The sequence below is a fragment of the Dermacentor silvarum genome, chromosome 5 (genome assembly GCF_013339745.2).
Source record: "Dermacentor silvarum isolate Dsil-2018 chromosome 5, BIME_Dsil_1.4, whole genome shotgun sequence".
Taxonomy (NCBI): Eukaryota; Metazoa; Arthropoda; class Arachnida; order Ixodida; family Ixodidae; genus Dermacentor; species Dermacentor silvarum.
In genome coordinates this window covers 186495231-186514824 of record NC_051158.1, presented here as the reverse complement: position 1 = coordinate 186514824, position 19594 = coordinate 186495231, and the positions used below count along the sequence as shown (strand labels likewise).

Sequence of the window (19594 nt, the reverse complement as noted above, 5' to 3'; positions counted from 1 at the left end):
AGGTGCAGGCGCAGTGATTGTTGTAGCCAGCTCGGCATGCTCAAGTTACTGCTGGCCATTCACTAGTTCTACTCTCGAGCCCAGTTCTGAAAGAGATTTTGTGTTGTGCCCTGTTCGCAAATTGCAGTGGCAGACGAGACTCTCTTCCACATTGTTAATTTGACCCAACAGGTTCTCGTGCCACAGTCAGATTCCAAAGTGCTAAGTAATTTACTGCTTTTACGGATGCAGTGATTCTAGTGAAGAGAAAATTTATCAAGCAATTCACTTACGAGAGATAACCACATTCATGATAAATAAGATCTGCTGTCACTGTATTCTATAGCAGCACCCCTCGACAGAAGTGGTCACTTCATGATCATCCATGTAGTTCTTGGGAAATTTAGCGTCCTCTTCGGTTAAGTGGCCACGCTTTTCTCAACTCAGTGAAGTGGAGGAAAAAGCTTTGAGTCGAAGATCATTTGAGAATACGGGAGTGAAAGAACTCGTGCACGATGCTCGCAAAGTAATTCAACCATGGTTGTTCACGTCTAGTAGGAACAGCGTAACAGCCTTGGAATATAATTTTTCACGTAAGTCGACAGTTGCGCCATTTCACTTTCTGTTCTTAAAATCCTGAAACAGAGCAGTGCTGCCCCTTTCATGTTTGCCTTGTGCGTGTTCTGTCACATCGTCCTCATTTGCAGAACTGAAGTCGTCCCAAGACCTGCTAATTTTGCTCCCGAAGACCTAGTAAAGCACATTTACAGAAAGTTTGCCAAGTTTGCATGTTTGCAACGAGGAGGTTTTCAAATTATATTGCTAGAGTGGTAGCCCTCACAACCTCATATCAGCAGCACTTGCCTATGTAAAAGAGCCACACCAGCTCACAGTTTAAAATGTTCTTTATATGGAAGTGGTAGGATGATTAAAAAACAAGGCAAACTTATTGTTTCTGGCAAAAAATTTTACCTTTGACTGAGATTGATATTGTGATATCCCATAAAATTTACCCAGTACGTTACATTTTCCACCTTAAGCCAGTGACACAAAGGTATAAACATTGAGCGGCATTCGTGAGGTGAAATATTAAACTTGCACAAAGTGTGGACAACGCACTTTTTAATGCAAAAGCATTATATAACTCGTGAAGCGGAGAATTCGGCGGCAACCCTGGAGATGGTCACGTGGTCACAGCCGATCAAGGGGAGGCGCGCACCGCGTGGATTTCTTGAAGCACCACCACATGGCGCTCACCATATCCGCACAGTGGTGGCGCCGGCCGTGCGGGGAAAGAAAAAAAAGAACCAGAAAGTTTGCCTTCGTGCATAGCATTCGCTGCAAGCGCTTCACTTCTCGGTCAGTAGCTGCACCCAGCTCCTCTGGAGGTCGATGCAACTATGCAAAAGAGGCCAAGGCATCATCGAAGAGGTGTCACAATGCTTTCGCATTCATCCACGGGTACCTAAGTGCCCTTGATTTTTATATTCTCCACTATATTCTAACATTTTCTTATGCTTCTCATAAAATGGCGACAGTCCAGCTTCATTTCTGGAGCATCATTTCAACTGCAGTAATTTTATTTGAAATCCTTCTTGGGTCACAATGGCAACAACAAAAATTTTGACACATTCTCAGCATGTTTGTGTCCCATTGTGGGCTAATGACAATTCAAACTGCACCCAAGACTACTGGTACACCTTTCCACAAACTTTTTTTTTTTTTTAATTGACCTATATTCAGTTTTTGTGGCACCTTAGTGAATATTTTTCACAACACCAAAAGCAAGCTAATAAGTCTTTGTACTGTTATAGCACTTATACATGCAGGAAAGAAACAAGACCCTTTTACTTATTTTTAATGTCTCCGTTCGTGTGTATTAATCCTTTCAAGTGTGGTACAGTTGAAGTTGTCAGGCATTAGGTACTTTGGAGCACAATGTGTGTGCTAATATTTAGATCGCCTCCATGGACTGCTTCTGCCACTTTTGCTGGGGACATTTTTGTAAAGTAGTCTAACTGCATTCCTTGATGTACGCATGATTTGCATTTTTCCTCTGTAGCTGCATTCAATTGTCGTTACGTGGCTGTTTTGTTAGAGTATAGAATATGCTCTTATTCTGGCTTCTGCTGCCCCACTGAAGTTGCCGATGACATTGCCCCACATCTTGTTCCTGCAATGTGTTGCAGGCAGATAGTCAGCGGACTAAAATTAGGATTAGAAAAGGGACTTGAAGTGCTGTGGTGTCATTACTGGCATTCCTGCATTTCCCACCAGACTAAAAGGTCAAGTGACACTTTGTCATTTCTCTCTTAACCCTTTAACTCCCACATTCCTTTGCAAGAAATGGTACAAAGTTTACCAATACTTTTTTATTCCACAAAATTATTGCACAATACATCCAGATTGCAACAATGATTGAGGACCTTAACTGAGAAAGTGTAAGAGTAGGCTTGAAGATTAACAAGCAGAAGACAAAGGTAATGTTCAATAGCCTGGCAAAGGAATAAGAATTCATGATCACCAGTCATCCTCTAGACTATGTGCTGGAGTACGCTTGTCTAGGTCAGTTAATCACAGGGGACCCTGATCATGGGAAGGAAATTTATGCATGAATAAAAATTGGTTGGAATGCATACGGCAGGCATTACCAAATCCTGACTGGGAGCTTACCACTGTTGTTGATGACAAAAGTCTGCAATCGTTGCATTCCACCAGTACTAACATGTAGGGCAGAAAGGTTAACATAGTAGCTCGAGAACAAGTTAAATACTATGTAAAAAGTGATGGAATGAAAATTGTTTGGTGCTACGTTAAGAGACGAAAAGGGAGCAGTGTGAATCAGATCTAACGTGGATAGCCGATACTCTAGTTGACATTAAGAGAAAGAAATGGCACTGGGCAGGCCATGTAATGTGTGTGTAGGTTAGATAACCGGTGGACCATTAGAGTTACAGAATGGTTGCCCAGGAGAAGGGAAGCACAATCGAGGATGGCAGAAAATTAAGTTGGGTGATGAAATTAGGAAATTTGGAGGCACTAGTTGGAATCAGCTATTGCAAGACAGGGGTGATTAGAGATCGCTGGGAGATGCCTTTGTCCTGCAGTGGCTATAAAAATAGGCTGATGGTGATAATGATGAGATCCAGATTTGAAATATATATGTGCGGTTTATCTCTTAAAGTGGCTAGAAATTTGAATGAAATATGTCTGACCTGAAAAAAGAGCTTCTCTCAGCACGCATGTAAATGTTGGATTTTTAATTATCTGAGCAGGAGGATAACGAAAGGGCTCGAAGAATGTGTTCAAAGCAGCCGACGTTGTAGCTTGGACGAGTACGGCTCGGGTGTGATAGCCAAAGGGCACCAGCATGTCTCGTCTCTGTGTGTCATGCATCTGGAGCGAGTTCAGCATAACTCCTGCAAGTCTGTCTGAAGCACATCTTTTCTGAATGTTATGTTTCAGGTGCTGTCAGTGGAGGCCATAGAAACACTATTGGACGAAACGCAGGAGGGTATTGAGAAGCAAAAGGTAAGCCAGCTGTTTTCCATCCAGGGTCATGGTCCGTTGAGCTGGGGAAGTAATTTTTGAAAAAGGCCAGGATATTATCAAAATCATGATGTTGGAGTCTCGTTCACAATTTTATCAAAGTAAGTTTGTCTGCTCTTTTCTGTTGCATAGTTTTATTGTGTATTTAACACACTTTAACGAGTCAGTGGTACAATCTTTTTCTCCTGCAGAGCTACTTGGGCTTCTTGATGATCCTTACAAGCAGTAAAAATATAGTGCATTTTGGACAAGAGAAAATGAAGTGAGAGGGCGCATTTAAAAACAGTTTATTTCAAAGCTCATGACCATGTTTGTACACTGTGCATAAGGGTTTACTGTGCATATCATGCAAAACAGCTACTATAAGTTTATAATCTTTCAGCATATTGACAGATTAACAATAATAGTTTCCATTCTTATTCCAATGTTAACTCTAGCAGGCAAGGCATTGCTTTTAATTTGTTTGTGCATCTATAACCTCCCACGTTAACTGGTTTCCACTTGTGACAATTCTCGTGCAGTCACATAGTTGACAGCCACAATTCTTGCCGTGTGTAGCAAGCCGTCGTATGATAACCTTTTCAGGAGATAGATGACCTCCTCTCGGGCCAACTCACTGCCCAAGATGACGAGGCTGTGCTGGCCGAGTTGGAGGCTCTGGTGTCTGAAGAAGAAGCCCGAGCCGTTCTCGACCTGCCCAGCGTGCCAGCGGAGAGCGGGGAGCCGCCCTTGCCCGACGTTCCCAGCATCGCGGAAGCAGCAGGTAACGTGTAGTCTACACACCTGTCCTGTTGCAACTGCCGTTCAAATAGGGATGCCACTGCTGTTGTGGCCAATGCGACAAGTGCCTCTGCTTCTCTCTGTCATAGGCAGTGATAACAGGCATTATTACACCTGAAATTGTTTGTTAAATATTATTAACTTATTTATCAGTATATCCTCAAGACCTAGAGGGTTTTACAGAGGGGATGGGTACAGTGTAAATACAAAAAAAAAATATAACAGGGATTCAAAGGGGGTGGGGGAAAAAATTTGTTAGCAGTGACATCAGAAAGTGTTCAGTAACTGCAGACTTGAACAGCGCTTGGTCCTCGGTGGCAGCAATGGAGGGGGGTAGGTGATTCCACTCTCTACTTGTCTTTGAAAGAAAATAATGTAAAAAGAGATTAGTGCGGCCCAAAGGGATGGCTACTTTATTTGGGTGGTCAACACGTGATGAAAAGTAAGCAGGTATTGAGATGAATTCCTGTCGAAGTACTTGATTATGAAACAAAGATTTATGAAAAAGCAAGGCACCTTGTTGCAATTGGGGAGCTTTTAGGTCTAAAAAAGAAAGAAATGCCCCCAGAGCTCTAGTGTAGCAGCACACAAAACCAAGAGCAGCTGTGTAGTCTGCACTATACCATGCATGGCAGGCAGCGGTACAAAAGCATATTCATAGCCCAAAAATAGCAGGTTAAGGAAAGGTGTAGAGAACCTGCTTGTGTTGACATGTTACGCTGCCCTGGTGGCCATATTGAGCTTTTGTAGTACAGTAGGATGGCAAAGGATACCGCAGTTGAGTGCGCCGAAGGGGGCCCAATAAAATGCATGAACCGCAAATACCAGAGAGTTTTAGCATGTCCGGTATTCTGGCAAACGTAAGCGAACTGGGCAATTTATCGGATGAGCTGAGGTGCAAAAGTGCCTGCACGGTTCAGCCATCTGGTGGCGCAGAGCTCAACCAGACAAACACAGAGCTAATATTGCAGTAACCGAGTGCATTCTACTTCGCTGCTGGTGTAAATTTTTGGCAGCAGCATAATCGGGGTTCAACCTCTTCACGACCTAGCCAAGTGGAGGACTACAGATGACCGCTCGATCTGTTTCTACTGCCGCGGTATCAGTCATGTAGTCTGCTATCGGAATAACCACTGGTCGTCAACACCAAGAACACAATATGCCTCTTCTTAACATTTCAACACCAACTATCGTCGCTCACAGCCTCCATTTGCCCGTTTCAGCAACCCCGCCACCGCCACTGTGAGGTTGCCCGTCGTCTCCCTCCCCTCAATGACGATGCCTAGCCACGCTGCTCAACTTTGACTGGAAAACTAGGTGATGCAGCTCTCTGAGGTGATGCTGTATCGTCGACTTCTGCTGCAAATGCTCTCCTTGTACTCCTGACAAGACTAAGCTTGGTTGACGGTGCAACTGTGCCTGTACTCATCGACACTGGTGCGCACATTTTCGTAATGAGTGCTCACCTTCAGCGCCGCCTCAAAGAAATATCGAAGCCCGCCACTTCCAGATTTATTCGTGTAGCTGACGGAAGCAGGCCTGTAGTCTTGGGGAAGTGTACAGCTTGTGTCACCATTGCTGGTCACCATACTACTGTCATATTTGCTCTCCTCGAGCAATACCCCAACGACATCATTCTTGGTTTGGATTTTTTGTCAACGCATTCACCTTTCATTGACTGTGCTACTGGTCTCCTTCAATTGGAGCTTTCTCGTCTTGCTGGTAGTGCAGCTGTAATGCTGCTTCGCTTGTGCTCACTTGATTGTGTGCGGTAGAAGCCATAAGCTGCCACATTTGTCACCTTGTCAGCATCACCATCAATTCCCAACGATGACTGCATAGTGTCTCCACTTGTTGACGTTCTACTCACTCAAAATGTCGCAGTTTCGCACTCTCGAGACCGTCACTGACAGCCAGGTACACCTCTTCGGCTTCAGCCTCTCAACTCAAGTTCTCCCACAAGGCGTTTCGGTGGCAAGTTTGTGCACTTGACGCAGGCGACATATCTGTCCTAGATGCTCATTCAATCAGCCTTCACTGCATCTAGCACCTCTAGTTGGCTCCCCAACAAACTTATGAACATCACGAAGTGATGCAGTTCAGGGGTCATTGTGTTGTTCGGAAGCAGTAGTGTCGAAGTTAAGAGATGACAACGCGCGCTCACAAGGGGACTCACGGGTGACCTCTGACTAAACCGGTGAGCGGGAAAGAGCGTCAGCGTCGGAATGTTTCCGCTGGGACCGATACACCACGCGTATGTCATACTCCTGGATTCACAGGGCCCAGCAAGCGAGGCGGCCAGATGGGTCTTTTAAATTCGAAAGCCAACACAGCACATGGTGGTCCGTCACTACGTCAAAAGAGCGGCCATATACGTAAGGGCGAAACTTGCCAGGTGCCCAGACAATGGCCAAGCACTCCTTTTCCGTGACGCTGTAATTGCCCTCCGACTTGGTGAGCGTGCAGCTCACGTAAGCCACAAAGTATTCTGCGTGGCCAGGATGACGCTGTGCAAGCACAGCACCAAGGCCTACAACACTTGCGTCGGTATGAACTTCAGTAGGGGCTTGACGGTCAAAATGGCGAAGAATAGGTGGCGTCGTGAGAAGACGGCGCAAGGTGGAGAACGCATGGTTGCAGGCAGGGGACCACAATGAGAGGTCTTTGGCACCACGAAGCAGTTGCGTGAGGGGTGATAGGATAGATTTTGAACGAAGCGCCGGAAATAAGAGCACCAGCCGATGAAACTGCGAAGTTCTTTCATTGTAGTGGGCTTAAGAAATGCAGAGATGACCCATAATTTCTCGGGATCTGGAAGAATGCCATCCTTAGACACAACATGGCTGAGGATCGTCAGTTTGCATGCGGCAAAGCGACATTTCTTCAGATTAAGCTGCAGACCAGCATTGGTCAAGGAACTGAGTACGCGCTGAAGGATGCGCAGGTGTGTTGCGAAATCAGGGGCGAAAACTACGATGTCGTCAAGGTCACATAGGCAGATCTTCCATTTAAGGCTGCGCAAAACGTTATCCATCATCCTTTCGAATGTAGCAGGAACGTTGCAAAGGCATGACGGTGAACACATATGGGCCATCTGGCGTAACGAAGACAGTTTTTGGGCAATCGGCCTCCGCCATCGGGACCTACCAGTAGCCTGACCGCAAGTTCAGAGCATGATCAATGCGACACATTGGGTAAACATCTTTCAGCGTGATCTTGTTTAAGTGCCGAAAGTCTACACTGAAGCGTATAGAACCATCTTTCTTTGTGACAAGTACCACGGGAGAAGTCCATGGGCTCTGTGAAGGTTGAATCGCACCTCGACGGAGCATGTTGTCGACCTGGTCTGCAATGACGCGGCGTTCCGTAGTGGATACGCGATACGGACATTGGCGCAGTGGTGAGTGGGAGCCAGTGTCGATGTGGTGCTTGACTGTTGATGTGTGGCCTAAGAATTCTTGGGCGAAGTCGAAAGAAGTTCGGAAGTGCTGCAGAATGGCAAGAAGCTGGGATCGCTGCGAAGGTGTCAGAGCCTCGTCATTGAATGGGGTGAAGACATCCGTAGATGTTGGGTCAGGAACAGAGAGAGCACTCGGGTCAAGGACGGCTGTAGAGGATGCCTCGTCGGGAACAGAGACAATCTGCATAGAATCGACGGTCTCGATGTGGCCAAGGCATTCGTGATGAAGCAATGTGAGCGGAGATGAAAGGGCGTTAAAAACGGGCATTGTGCTGAAACCGGCAGTGGGGTCAAGAGTATCAAAAAGCAGAGGAAGGGCTTTTCGGGCAACGAAGAGCGCTAAACTTTATTCAACGTAATCTCAAATCCTCACCATTTATACTAAAAAACACTGCTTATATTTCTTTTGTTCGTCCTATCTTGGAATATGCGTGTTGTGTTTGGGTAAGCGAGCGTTGGCCGGCGTTGGCAGTTTCGTGGCCCTTGCTCGCTATGCGCGCCGTGATATTTTCTCGCACTCAAGGTTCTGGTTTCAGCCTCACTGGCTGTTCGTTCGCACCACGTGCCCTTGTCCTCCACTTCGTCTCTCTTTCTTCCTCGAGCACTCTTTGGGGTGCCCGTTTGAGGGGAGCGTTCGCCGTCTCCGCTGACTTCCGTACTCCCAGGCAGCCGCACTGTAACCATTATTTAGTTTCCCGCAACTGCACTATAAGCGATACGTGTATACATGGAGCTATGGGAAAATTAACGGGATGCACTATATCCGGTCCTGCACTATAAGCGGTTACGTTATAAGTGGTCTATACTGTACATGGACAGGGAAAAAGCAATCAATTGTGGTTTGCTTGGCATGCTTGAGCTGCTTTTTCACGAAGTGGCCATGCTTGACAGGCTTGCCAGAAATTTTGGACACCCTTCACGCCCAAAATAGCGCTGCAAAAGTTCGACTGCTCCTTTAGCTGCACTGTCTGGCACCACTGCACTCGGAATAAGGTCATCGCACTCATCACTGGAGGAGGGTTGATCTTCGCCTTGTGCTTCAGCAATCAGTTCCTCGAGGCTGTTCTCGCGACAGGTGCTCAAATTCTCATCAATTGCCTCGTACTCCTGCCGCGTAAAAGGGACAGAGGGCACTACCTGACTGAATATGGCATCGGCGTCGGCAGGTATTTCCTCTTCATGAAGCATTTGTTCTTGTGCTTCAAAGCCTGCATGGTGGAAACACCTCTGTAGTGTGGTTTCCTGCACTTGTTCCCAGGCATGGGCCAGAATGTGGATTGCCGACAACAAATCTGTGTTGTAGCTCTTTCCATTGTCTGTGCAAAGTAGCATTCGGTGAAGTAGCTGGCTACAGTAAAGAACTTTGATGTTCTGTATTACACCTTGATTCACTGGCTGGATCACAGCTGTTGCATTGGCTGGCAAGAATTCAAGAGTGATGGACTTCAATCCTTCCACCTTGCCATGAGCAGGGCAATTATCCACGAGAAAGACAACCTTCCTGCCTTGCTTGGAAAGTCCTCCTGTAGCCAGTTTTCAATGCCCATTTGCAGAACTATTTGTCGTGTCTTCAGTTCCAAAATGGGTTCGCTTATGGGGAAATTCACACTCCTTGCACGCTTAAACCACAAAAAAAGAACCTTTTCCAGTTCTTCATAAGGTGTCCTCCGCATTCGTTTTGACGTAAAGGTTCCATTCTTGACAGCACTTATTGGTAATTTCCGTTTAACCGAGGTTCGTTTATTGAGAGTCGACTAAATGTAAGTGGACTGCGCTGTACAAACTCTACAGTGTACATAACGTCTTGAATCTTCACGCGAGCTGTACACGCTGCGGTTGTTTCGATGGGTTGAGCACTTGCAGTCCGAAGTGACAATCTAGGAAGAGGCGTCGTCACCTTATGAAGTGATCGGCAAAATTTGGCATCCTTAACAGAAACAGATGCGCCAGTATCGAGTAGAGCGACTGTATCGACACGTTCGACACACACGGCAGGTAAGGAATGAGGACTTGTGCATTTAGAAGCTGGCACAGTTCTTACCTCGGGAACTGCGTCATCTAGTTTCCCTTGTTGTTAGATACGGGCCGCTGACGCATCGGTGAAAGCGACCGGTGACGCGGGGATTGCGAGCGGCGATGGTCGAAACGAGGAAGATGAATTGGAGAACGAGTTGGCAGTGGAGTGTAGGGAGCATTGGACTCGACCGGGTAATGAGGCACCTGTAGATCATGGCCGATCGTTTGCACACGGCGGCAGAACCTTGCGACGTGTCCGGGATACCTGCATGCAAAGCATATAGGCCGATTGTCGTGCGTGTGCCATGGGTTGGCAACAGGAGGACCGACCCAGCAGACGGGAGCAGGAGGACGGTGCATGGGCTGCTGAAAAGGTGGCACCGGCTCGTGGTGTGGCCTGGCAGCTACCGCAGCACAAGTGAGCGGAGCAGCCACAAACGGCTGCTGGGGAGCAACCGGCAGTGCTTCAGTGACGTCCCCTTGAATGACGTTGCGCAGAGTGGAAGGCAAAGGACTGGCAGGCGCCTGGGTGAAGGGTACCAGGGACAGCTGTCGTGCAACTTCTTCACGGACAAAGGTTTTGATCTGCGTGAGCAGCGACGCCTGGTTGGAACTAATGGCCAGGCTGGAGATTGACGCGTTGGTTGCAGGAGAAGGCCTCGTCAAAGCTTACTGCTTGCGTAGCTTGTCGAAGCTCTGACAGAGGGTAATAACGTTGGCAACACTGTTCGTGTTCTTGGCCAGGAGCATTTGGAATGCACCGTCATCAATGCCTTTCATGATGTGCTTAATTCGGTCCGCTTCCGACATGGTGGCATTGATGCGTTTGCACAGATAGTCTTCGATGTAACCGGTTAATTTTTCACCAGTGTCCTGCGTGTGTGCACAAGCGCTGCTCAGCTCGAAGTTTGCGAACGGCGGGACGGTCAAATACTTCTGTAAAGGCTGTTTTCAACGTAGACCATGTTCAGAAATCCGCCTCATGGTTCTTGAACTAGAGATTGGCCATGCCCACGAGATAGAAAACGACATTGGTTAGCTTGGTCGTCCCATTTGTTATGAGCATTAACCCGCTCGTAGAACGCAAGCCAACCTTCAACGTCGTCGTTGTCGGTCCCGCTGAAGTTGGTAGGATCCCGCTGGCAGATAGTCCCAGCGCAGAGAGCGGGTGGTGATGTCTGCGGTTCGGCGTCTGGCATGGTGTAAGATAGCGTCCGAGTGTGGAGTTCCAGGACGGTAGAGTTGAGGGTTACCCAGCACCTCCATCAATTATAAAGGAGGTTTATTCGACGAAAGACCGATGACGGGTCGAGCATTTCACCGAGTACAATCTCTAAGCTAGAGCCTCCGCGGCACTCGATGCTGTGGGCAATCCTGCTGCCTTAGTTCACGCGTTCTTCTTAATTACACTCCTGATTTTCTGCCCGACCAAGCTGCTGAGCTTTGCAGTCTTCTAGCAACTTACAGAGACATCTTCGACGACCATCCATTAAGGCAAACTTTGCTGGTGACTCACTGTATACATGCCGATGTTGCTAGTCTATCCGCCAACGTCCCTGTCGCGTTTCTGTTGCTGAAAGTTAAGTCATTTAGTGTGACGTGGATAAGATGCTTGCCAAACACATCATCGAAGCAACCTCCAGGCCATAGGCTATCATGTTGTCCTGGTCAAGAAGGATGAAAGGTGGAGATTTTGCATCGACTGTCATTCAACAAAATAACACGCAGAATTACACCCATGCATTGATGACATCCTTGACTTCTTTCACGGAGTCATATAGTTCTATCAATTCATTTTTAAGTCATTTTGACTCTGTAATGTCCCTGCTATGTTCGAACGGATGAGGGACACTTCGAGGCTATAAATGGTCAACCTGCCTTTGTTACTTCCATGATGTCATTGTGTTTTCCTCAAATGTTTGAGAGTCGCCTTACCTGTCTATCAACTATTCTAGCTGTCTTTCGTCGAGATGGCCTCTTGTAAGCAGTGGTGGGCAGTATCAGATACTATCTTTAGTACACTTTGGGTGTATTGTATCTGTATCATGATACGTCTGGCAAGACATGTGTCTGTATTTCCGATATGTGAAAGAATGTATGGCGTATCTTAACACTTTCATGACCACAGGAAAATCAGTAGTTTTCGGGTGGTCTAAGCAATACTTTTTTTCCTGCCACAGCAAATGCTTGATGTTAAAGTGTATAGTATCAAATTATAAAGGAAGAAATTATTTTTACAATGGTATTAATTTCAAACAAGATATATTTATTAAAGATTATACAAAAAATAACAATAAAAAATGAAAAAGTTAGACAAAAACAACAATGCTGCTTCGCACAAAATAAACAAAAAAATATTAGAAATATGCATTCTGAACACAAGGGCATATGTTCAGAGTAACCAAAGAGTGGCGCTGCAAGCGCGTTGAAAAAAAAAGTTTTTTTTTTCCTTCGGCAACATCAACTGGGAAAGGAGTGCCGGCTTGGCGGGCTAGACCAGCTGCAGAAGCTGCGGGATCAGGTTTGAATGAAGGGAGAGGGAAAGGTCACGCCCACGGCGGCAAGATCGCCGGGTCGAGAGATGCAGGCCCTCTTCGCGCGCGCTCACACGCGGGTGCGCTCGCTCTCACCTCGCAGTCGCCGTGAATTTGAGCGTGCCAAGCGCGACGCTGCCGCTTCGCATTCCGTCACGGCCGAGAAGGTGCTTCCGGTTGCTGCTCGCGCAAAAATGACAAAATTTGTGGCGAAATCTCTAGGTTGTCAGCGGGGAAAATTTGTTATTTCAAGGTAGTCTCCTGCTGCCACTTCGTTACATAGAGGTCTCAAATACACATGCTTCTATGGAGTAACGGCGGGGAATAGAAAAACTTCATTATATCCAGGAATTCGTTATATGGAGGTTCGTTATAAGCAGGTTTAACTGTAGATGGATCTGCAAACAGCGATGTTGCATGCATTGTTTCAAACGGCTTCCCGAAACTCGGCTTTGGAACTGCTGGCCTGCCGGATATGGTTCGGCCATGGTTGATTTGGTGTACACCAGTGCCTTGAAAATGCCATAAACAAGTGGGGCTTATGTGACACTATTGCCTCTTTGAATGTGCTATCAAAAGTTTGATAGGTTTGAACATTGTGATTAAATGCTTGTTATCGTTAAACTACATGTACGCTCAATATGAACCAGAACACGGTGCCTGTGGTCAAAGGGGCCCCAAGAGTGCACGATGGTGGGGACATACAAGAACAATTATTCTAATAGTACGATAAACTAGAATAGTGTTTAGTTCTCCTTTTTTTTCTCATGCTGGTACCACTATGCAGGGCTCCTTAAAACCACGTGGCCCATGTTGCAGCTTATATTGAACGCAACTGCATCTTGGCCAAGTTTTGCAGCACTTTGTTTAAGATGAGATGACAGCTTGATTTGTTCACTTTCCAATAATTCTGTCAACATGCTGTGAGCCGAGTACAAAAATGAAGTTCGGTTATGGCTCTTGTTTTATCTTTTGCAGGTCCACCTAAAAAGGTGCGGAAAGAACAGAAGACTGAAGCACTTGTTGCGTCCTAACCCATGTCTGTACTGCTGCAACACTTTTTTTTAAACTGTACTGTACAGATATTTACATAAAGAGATGCCAACTATTTATAACAGTTCCGCTGCTGTTTTATTTTATTCAATAAATGTGTCGCACTCAGCTGAAATGAAAATGTGAAGCTGTTGTGGAGACAGAAGCACGTTGCTGTGGCAGCACCGAGGGTCTCTTGGCGCAATATTCCGAGTTGACTGGTCGAAATCAGGTGATCAGAACACCTCAGGACGCCTGGTCCATTTAGAGCTCTAGGAGGCGCTCCCACCTTTAAAGGGACAGACAACCGCTCAGAACATGAATTGAGATAACCCATCTGATAGAAAGATCGTCTATCGTATTGGCTAGAACGGACCCTGTTTTTCTCATTAAACGTGGATTTATATTTTTAATTCTTCGCTAAAAGTCGCGAAAAATGACCTTTAGCGCCCTAAGCGGCAAAAACATGAACCTATTTAAGAGGTCTACCACGTGACCTTCTATTAGTGTACGCGGTTCCTAATCTTTTTATTAATATTGAAATGCAGGAACATTATGTTTATTATACGTTTTTTTTAAACTTACAATGTGCAGATAAGCCTTCGTTTGTAATGAGCAGAAGAGTGGCGCTGTCTTCGCTTGACGTAATGATCCCACGCTCATGAGCGGCCCTCATGGCCCTCGTTGCAATGGTTGCATGCACTGACGCTTTGTGAGTTCTGCTAAGTGCTATCGTTGCTTTGTTCGGATCGATTTACAATGCCTGGCCTGAATTGCGCCATCAAGAGCTGCCGACGTCATCCAAAGACCGACATAGGTATTTCCTTTCACACGGTGCCTGTGAACCGCGGCCGTAAAAAGAAATGGGACGATGCTGTTGGCTTCACCATACCGCCACATGGACGCGTCTGCTCCGACCTTTTTCGTGCTTCGGATTACATGCAGTTTGGATCCTTGAAGAGTAGGCTTCGGCATCGTCTCAGAATCACTGCTGTGCCGTCTATCAGCCTGGACAACAGCGGAGGCACGGTAAGGAGCATGATTGGTATTTTCATCTTGCGACACTGATGTCACACGGGCGCTTTCGAAAGCGATCAAGAATCGTCACTGTACGTACAGCAATTCGGATCGACTTAATTGAGCTCACTCAGCATGACAATACAGGTGACAGATTACGATCTCGATGCGTGATCGAGATCGACTAGATCCGGGTGGAGCAAAATCGTGATCGCTAGTGTCCATGTAGCAGCACCCGATCTCAACAGAGATACAGTACCGATCGGGTTCGATCACAATCCGTACTGGTGTGATACGGTTACTTTCGATCGCGATCGAGCCCGATCCGGATAAAAATTATCGACCGTGACTGACTCCCTCCTGCAGCTTTTGCAAAGGAGCCAGTCGCGGCTGAGAAATTCGATCCCGATTTGGCTCGATCGCGATCGAAAGTGCGCCGTGTGACAGCCGTATAAGAAACTCACCGCAGTGGCCGTTATGAGCGGCGTTGACCAACAGTTTCTAAGCTGCGTATTCAAAATGATTCAGTTGCCTCGATTTCAACTTATGGATGTTAGTTGTGTAACACATTTCTTTTTTTCTTCGTTACATGTACCATTTAAGCATTGGCGGGCAAACCGTGTGAACACAGCGTTTGAATGTTTTTATTTTAACCGTGGCTTTCCCTAATTTATCACTTGACGAATAACCTGTGTTTTCTTTGGTGTCTGGTTTAAGAGGGCTTGTGTTGCAACCATGCATCTTCAAGGCAGTGATGAGGCAGCACCATCCATCCTAAGCTGTGATGTTGGGGTGTACAGTGATGTATGTATTGTACCTGCTATGCTGCTAAAGGTGCACTTGCTCTTGGAAGGTTAAACACTGCCTGGCAGTGTGTCACTGATGTGTATACACCACATTTGTGCTTTGCAGGTCCTGGATGATAGCGTGGTGCAGTCTGGCTGTGTATCTGCTGATATTGATGCGAACATGGATGTTGACACCTGTTGCAGTACGCTTCATGATCCTGAGCTGGTATGTTAAGCTATTAGGAGATAAAATTGCTTCAGTATAGTGGCGCAGGTGTCTGACGACCTGTGATAAGTAATGCCAGCAGCCTATATAATTCACTAATGCCAGTCTTGCAGTACGTTTCATTCTCTTTTACTTGAAACTGCTGCACACCACCACACAAGGCAAAAAGGAAGGCGCGACGAACAAGCGCTGAACTATTAACAGAGAATTCTTATGGAAGCAGAATGTCATAACATCCTCAGTGCACAGGACATAATTGTCATGGTGCTTAATGTTACAACCCTGCTATTCCTGCGTCACACTTTCAGCCCTACTGTCTACAGCAGCAAATATCTTTCCCAACTTATTCTTTGCGGAAAAATACGACATTAAGGCTGTATCTTGCCCCAACCTTCTTGAGTCAGCGCGAGACGCTATGCAGATAAAGAACGCTGACTACAAATGCATTATCCTTTACTGGCATTTATTTCTGTGCTTTCAATAAACATTGTGTTGATAGTACAGCGCTTGTCCATCATGTCTTCCTTTTTGTTGTGTAGTTTCGTGCTGTAGTTTCAAGTATGAATTACCAACACGCCCAGCATACTGTTCTGATTCTCTTTTAGACGGAATGTGGTGACCACAACTATGCATCAAAGTATGTCGCATCCACTACCCATGGACCTACTCCAAGATACGCTTCAACAGGTAACATTTGATTCGTATTTAATGCCTTCACTAAGCATGTTTTTCTTGTCGCGTGCCAGTCTAAAAAACGAGGTGACAGCTATGTGTTACAGAGGCACTGCATCCATCGTCATCCTGTAATCTTTTCTTCAGGTGCTTCTTCATAATTCACAGTGCATCACCCCTCATTTCATTCTTTTTGAAGCACCTCCTAAAGTAATTCATGAAAACATGTTTGAGTTTCTGACTGAGGTAGATCCAATCAAATTGCAACCAACTATGTACCAAGGTCCTCATTTGTTCTTGCGTGACAGCATTTACCTGAGGGTGCAGTGAATAAAATTTGGCACTCAGTCTTCCGACCCTTGTCCTGGCGAAAAAAAAGTGTTTCCAGAATTTTTTGATGATGTCCAATGCCTTTTGAAGAATTCTGTTTTTATTCTTGCACTACAGTTCACCCAAGGTACCTGGTAGCGAAGCTTCCATAAAATCCCATAAGTTCAAAAGATGGCGGCTCATCGCCGGTTCATGGGGCTTAGCGCTATCTGTGCGAGGAGGGAAACTTCCGGCGGAAGAAAAAATAATGTGACGTCATATCTGTTAACAACAGAGGCGACGTCATTTTGTTCTCAAAGGCACGAAATTTGTTTTCGGAGGCCTGACATTAGAGCTGTATATTCAAATGCCCCGCCATTCTTCTTGATGGGCATTCTGCGCTTTCAGCGCGTAAAGTGATGCAGGAAAAGGTCAGCCGTACGGGTGTCGAAATCTCATCCCTGCACAGAACATAGGCCGACGAAAGCTTTGGGCGTAAAGTGCTCGTCCTGTTGTCGGACACCAAGCCCGTTGGCCAGCGCTGTCGCACAAAAATAACTAAACAAATATCTGGCGGTCGCAACTGACTACTTTTGACTGAAAAGGTTAAGAAACAATGAAACTACCCGCGTCACCAAATTCAGACAAACGTGGACAAGCAAACCAACACAACATGTGAGGGGGGCAAATTGTAGCAGGTTAACTTTACAAGCGCATGTTTCTGCACACATAAAGAGCTGCATTGTATTGCAAGTGATAGCAGCGTCAAAGCCCGCCGCTATCGATGGGCGCTCTTACGGTTCTGAACCCCTTTCAGCCCGAAGCTTCGCGACCTATTTGGATCGACCTTGGTTCACCTCTTTGTGAGCCGCTCCTAAACTCTGTAATCTGCAATTCTCCTGGTAAGCTCAACACTAATTCTGCCCGAAGTATAGCAGTTTCATATGAGAAACTGAACTGCAAACTGTAGCCCAAGGCACTGATTTGAGAGTTTGTGATAATTGAGCTGCTACTGGACGGCACTTCATTTCACCGGTGAAATCGTATTGCGTTATCTTATACTGCCACTGGGCTTTGTGACTGTGCTCTGTGGCATTGTGCACAACAGTGGTGTGCAGGTAGTTTGTGCAGCTGCACACCACTGTTGTGCAGCTGCACTTTGACTCCATGCATGAGACGGCACACATTTTCTTCATGATGGGGTTGGCTCATCTGAACAAAGGCTGTCCTAGCTTCTACGTAATTTGTAATGCACACTGCCTTCCCCTACTTTCGCTGCATTTCTTCTAGATTTTCTGAATTGCATTGTACCAGCTGCGCCAACAAAGCATTTGTGTCTGTCAAAAGAGACCCTGGTCTGTGTGTGATGTTTAGAATAAAGATTTTTGTAAATTGTGCCAAAATTACTAGTACTATCTAAGAACTAAGACTCAACACTAGCTACAGTGGCATTCGTCCTTAGTATGTTTACTTTATGACTAACATTTTCATTGTTTATCTCCATGTCTTTGCATTTCTTTTACATTCTGTATCAGCGTTTCGGTTCCATGTGAAATTCGTTTCCACGTATTTATAACAGAGGTTTGGTCCTCCGCCTTAGGTACGCAGTGCAGGATGAACACAAGGAGCTGCAGCACTCAGACGGACAGCAGTGTGTGCTGTGCTCACTGTGTAGTGGCGATGTTAATCATCCTGGGCTGCTGTTTGCCCCTCGCTCTGCATCAACGCCTTCAAGAAAGTCTTGTGCTGATGACTGCAACGTGATGTCTGGTCCCGCTACCCCTGTCAGTAGCTCCACCACCCCTGTCAATGACCCCAAGGACACCAGCTACCATCCAATGTCGGATGACAACATGCACCTGTAAGTTTGGCACGTTTTTGATAGTACCATGAACTATAGTAACATAATATTCACTTTGCAGGGATGGAACAACACTCCAAACTGAAAAAAAAAATACATTGTATTTGAAAGTTGCCTGTGGGAGCTCCTTAGTGCTTGCACTAAGTGTGGAGAGAGCTGTACTATTACCAAACACACACAGGGAAGCTCCTTGACCGTAAAAGCCACATGCCCTTTAAGCCATCAGAAAGTTTGGAGCAGCCAGCCCACTACCAATGGCATGGCAGCGGCTAACATCCTGCTAGCTGGGGCCATTTTGTTCAGCGGTGCCAGTGCTGTGAAAGTCTTGCGACTTCTGGAATCTGTGAACATCGAGGCCTTCACGACATCGACATACAATGTCTACCAAAAGGGTTGCCTTGTGCCGGCCATAACAAAGGTAATACAGCATAGGCTTCTGCAGAGCTGGAACCATGTAGTGTTGCATGTGCAGGTCTGGAGCACACAACAAGCTTCTCTAGTTGAAGCCTGTAAGGGCCGGGACCTATGCCTGCTAGGAGATGGGCGGTGTGATTCTCCGGGGCATTCGGCGAAATACCTTACCTACACACTTGTGGATGCGGAAACGAGAAAAGTCCTGAATTTCACTTAAGTGCAGGTCGGCCACTGTGAGACAGCTTTTAATAAATTCTGCACTGCGCACTTTCCATGTCATAAATAATATTTTCATGGAGGAAATGTCACTTCTACTCTGACAAAAAATGTCATGTTTCTGTATTGAATACAAGCGCTGATAATAATTTTGAATGCTTCTTTTATCTCTTTTTCCTCACCTCATAATTGGCATAGAATTACTTTGTCAGGTGTCCTCGATGAACTGTACAAGCCGCCTTGTTTATATTCGAAGCAGCTATGGCACGTAGTGTGTGCACAAAATTTCAAATGCTAAGTACACTCTTTGCCATAAAGTACTGATGACGTGCCCCGAAGCTTTACAATTATTTTCTCCAATTAGCGCAAATGTTCGTCGGCTACCCTGCTGTAACTACAAATGCAAGCAATACCAAATTCTAAAGAGAACGCCATTGCAAATGTGTCTAACAAGATCATCATCAACATGTTTATTTCACCACGAGATACACAAGGTGAAAAGGCAAAGCCGAAAAAAAAGCCGAAATTTCTTCTGCTTGACAGAGCTCCGGTCTCCCAGACAGGCACGGTAGCGGCTGGTGTACCAATATAATCACATATAAAGTGTTGATATACGAGTATTCTAAGCACAAGCACATGCAGATACTTTCATGTTATTGTATAGAAACTATAGTTATAATGCAGTTGTGTGAATTGACTCTCAGTATACAATCACAATCTGTTATCTTGCATATTATGATT

General features: G+C 45.9%; 1 protein-coding gene across 1 annotated transcript in view; it reads left to right on the top strand.

The window, feature by feature from the left end:
- The window catches only part of LOC119453958 (charged multivesicular body protein 6-A), a 29593-nt gene extending 16160 nt beyond the window's left edge, over positions 1–13433 (top strand). The window contains exons 5-7 of the mRNA XM_037715988.2: positions 3445–3510; positions 4114–4291; positions 13297–13433. Of these exons, the coding sequence (XP_037571916.1) occupies positions 3445–3510; positions 4114–4291; positions 13297–13352 (300 nt within the window). The 3' untranslated portion in view covers positions 13353–13433. The remainder of the gene's footprint in view (positions 1–3444; positions 3511–4113; positions 4292–13296) is intronic.
- Positions 13434–19594: the final 6161 nt, after the last annotated feature.